Source organism: Liolophura sinensis, chromosome 3 (genome assembly GCF_032854445.1).
Source record: "Liolophura sinensis isolate JHLJ2023 chromosome 3, CUHK_Ljap_v2, whole genome shotgun sequence".
Lineage (NCBI taxonomy): Eukaryota > Metazoa > Mollusca > Polyplacophora > Chitonida > Chitonidae > Liolophura > Liolophura sinensis.
Window position 1 is genome coordinate 21,241,900 of NC_088297.1, and position 3,846 is coordinate 21,245,745.

General features: G+C 36.5%; 1 protein-coding gene across 1 annotated transcript in view; it reads left to right on the forward strand.

Annotated features, from left to right (window-relative positions):
• Positions 1–2,910, forward strand: part of LOC135463461 (S1 RNA-binding domain-containing protein 1-like) — a 28,831-nt gene extending 25,921 nt beyond the window's left edge. The window contains exon 20 of the mRNA XM_064740720.1: positions 2,816–2,910. Coding sequence (XP_064596790.1) covers positions 2,816–2,910 — 95 coding nt within the window. The remainder of the gene's footprint in view (positions 1–2,815) is intronic.
• Positions 2,911–3,846: the final 936 nt, after the last annotated feature.

Here is a 3,846-nt window from a genome sequence, read left to right on the forward strand (position 1 = left end):
ACAATGGGACCAGTAAGAAACATCTGTTTTTGTTAACAATGGGACCAGTAAGAAACATCTCTTTTTGGTAACAATGGGACCAGTAAGAAACATCTGTGTTTGGTAACAATGGGACTAGTAAGAAACATCTTTGTTTGGTAACAATGGGACCAGTAAGAAACATCTGTTTTTGGTAACAATGGGACCAGTAAGAAACATCTGTTTTTGGTAACAATGGGACCAGTAAGAAACATCTGTGTTTGGTAACAATGGGACCAGTAAGAAACATCTGTGTTTGTTAACAATGGGACCAGTAAGAAACATCTCTTTTTGGTAACAATGGGACCAGTAAGAAACATCTGTTTTGGTAACATTGCAACCAGTAAGAAACATCTCTTTTTGGTAACAATGGGACCAGTAAGAAACATCTGTTTTGGTAACATTGCAACCAGTAAGAAACATCTGTTTTTGGTAACATTGCAACCAGTAAGAAACATCTGTTTTTGGTAACATTGCAACCAGTAACAAACATTTCTTTGTACGAACAATGGGACCTGAAGCAAACATTTATTTTTTTAACAATGGGGTGGGTAAAAAACATTTGTTTTTGTGAATAGTGTAACCAGTAATAAACATTTGTGTTTGTGAACATTGCATGCAGCAACAAATATTGTTTTTGAACATTGGGACCAGTAACAAACGTTTTTGTCAACGGTGGCACTGGTAGCAAAGATTTGTTTTGTGAAGAATGGGACAGGTAACAAACATTTCTTTCCGTGAAAAAAAAAATGTTCTCTTTGGTGAACAGTGCGACGATAAAAAAGCACTAAAATATGAACAACATGATCATTAATAACATTAATTGTTTCTTTTGTTTTAACTGAGAACAATAATCTTTCCCCTAAAAAGCTGTTTCTTTGGGAACGGTGGGTATAGGTTAACTTCTACATTTCGTTTAGTGCTTTTCAGGTGACCCATTTTGCTTGATTGCGATTGATTCATCCATCTTGTATGGCCACTTAAGATTGTTTTCTAAGGTAAATTCATTTCTTATAAAAAAAAAAAACCTCAAATATTGGCATGAGAAGTATCATGCTAAGGCCTATATATGCTTATATACCAAATGTGAAATATATAGTACTAAGGGAAGAATTCCACTGTAAAGACACATAATTATGAGGTCAATCTTGTTGAATAAAACCCATTGAAAAGCTGACATCTGCGTTCATGATTTTTGTCTGCGAAGCGAGAAAAAAAAAGATTGTTCAGATGTGAGTTTTTTTGATATTGCTTTATTAAATGTGTTTTGTACTGTCAATCATACCAATTTCTGAGCTATACTGTAATCCTTCAACCTTTTCACATGTTTGCTTGGTGTTTATTCAAGCAAATTCTGAAGGCATTATTCTGTGTAGACTGATAAAATTACACCTTTTGTGAAGCCCTAAAATCGGCCAACCCAACCAATGTAGTTTTGTCTCCAAAAACAATTAAAAATGCACGTAAATTGCCCTGAAATTTGCTCGTTCATGTACAAATTAGGAATTAGGGTGTTCATTTTCAGTAAATGTAAATGATTGTGAAGAGCAAATACTTACAATCATCTGGTTTTACTAAGATTGATCTATAAGTAGACACTCCGGATACTGACTGAAAGGGAATTGGCAACTAGACCTGACCTTTGGGAGATTTTTTTTTATTTATTTATTTGATTGGTGTTTTATGCTGTAAAGAAAAATATTTCACTCTATAGCAATATGGTTGGAGGAAACCTGGCAGAGCCGATGAAATCCAACAACCATCCACAGGTTGCTGGCAGACCTCCTGGCATGTCCCTATGGATATGTTCTGTGACATAAGCTACTAGTGAGTGACTTGAGATACAAGTATGCAGAATTGCTGTGTTTTTGACATTGAAAATTGACAAAAATATGGCAATTTTGGATGGAAAAACTGAAGAACATTATAAAATAACCAAAGATATTTGCTGGGAGAGCCAAATGGTGGTCATTTCTGTCTGATGCCCAAACATTTTTTGGATCTGATCTGATCTTGGGTCCAGCCTGACCAGGGTAATTCAAAAATGCCTGAGGGTATAACCATGTTAATATATGGTTTTTTTATATCTTTATATATATCTTTTTTATAAGAAAAATAGACTACAAGGATGATTAGGCATGTGGCTCATATCCTACAGTCTGATCAAGTTTTCAGTCTTTGTGAAGAAGGAAACCCATGCATTTTTGAAGATCATCATGGTTGAAGTCATTTTGAAGACAACGCCTTAACAACTCTGATATGATCTGCTCCCGTTGCTTAAAATAAATGGTGCCTATTAAAGGGTTATTTCAGAATGTTCACACTTTCATGATCGATAATGTCGTAATAGTACATTTGATTGGTACTGTATACAAGGACTTAATACTGAGGTAAGGTCAAGTGAGTGAGTGAGTGAGTGAGTGCTTGGGGTTTAATGTCGTACATAACAATTTTTCGGTCATATGACGACGAAGGAATCCTAAGTGCATGTAATGTGCCTCCTTGTTCCAAGACGGATTTCCACCCCTCTTTTATCTGATGCTGCTTCGTTGAGATGCTTTACCAAAAGCAAATAAGCAGCCCTGCCCAATCCATTATACTGATACGGGTCAATCCCCTTCATGCTGAATGCCAAGCCAGGAAGTTACGACCTTCTCTTTTAAGGTCTTAGGTGTGACTCCACCCAGAATTGACCCTGGATCTGCCCCTCCAGAAGCGGACGCTCTACCACCAGGTATGGTTGAGTAAACAGGTCAGTAAATAGGTCATGCATGAGTTTTTCTAGTTTCTGTTGCAGGTTTCTATCACTCTCTGCAGAAGAAAAACAATTTATTCAGTGAGATATTTACTCTCCTTATGCAGAGGATCGTAGCCATTGGTCTACTGCGGTAGGTTCGGACGGTGTGGTTTAGAGAGACTTATGCTAATTACATGTGGTTGATTTATTATCATATCTATTCTGGTTCCCTTCACCCATTAAACTGATGATGTATGAGTGAAAAATTATTTTGATGAAAATCAATAAATGAATGAATAAATTAGATTTTTTCCGTAGATGGGTGCTAGCTGGTAACATGTTATTCTGTATGCTTTTGTATATCATGATGCAGTAATGATTCAGTAAGGCAGCAACACAAAATCAAAGAGGATCCTCCGTAGCCAAGTGGTTAGCGTGCTAACGCAGCAATATTACCCACTGACCTCTCACCTATGCGATCACTGAGTGTCTAAGACTTCTTCTTCTGTCGCACTTGGGGAGATCTGTCTGTGGATGGCTGTGGGTTTCCCTTGGGCTCTGCCCAATTTCCTCCCACAAAAATGCTGACCTCAGTCTTATAAGTGAAATTTTTCTTGAGTACGGCCTAAAAATACAAATCAAATATTTATTTCATTTATTTATTTATTTGATTGGTGTTTTACTCCGTACTCAAGAATATTTCACTTATACCACGGGTGCCAGCATTATGGTGGAGGGAACCATCCCACAACCATCCGCAGGTTAAAATAAATCAAAGCTGGGAGTGTCAAACCTGAGGAATTCAAACCATTTAGCTAGAATAATTGAGGCATTAATTATTAGACAGTTTATATTAATTGGGAAAATGCATTTCAAATGACTATATTCACGTACCACATAATTTTCTTCTCTGTTGTTATTCAATAAATTATAGGCCTACACGCATACATTGTAATAGCTACCTGTCTGTAGCAACAATAAATATAATTAACGACATCAGAAAATGAATTGTGACAATTTGGCTTTATCAGTGTTATAAATCAAGATGCCACGCTCACAAATGTTAAGGAGGCATAAAATTACCCAAATTT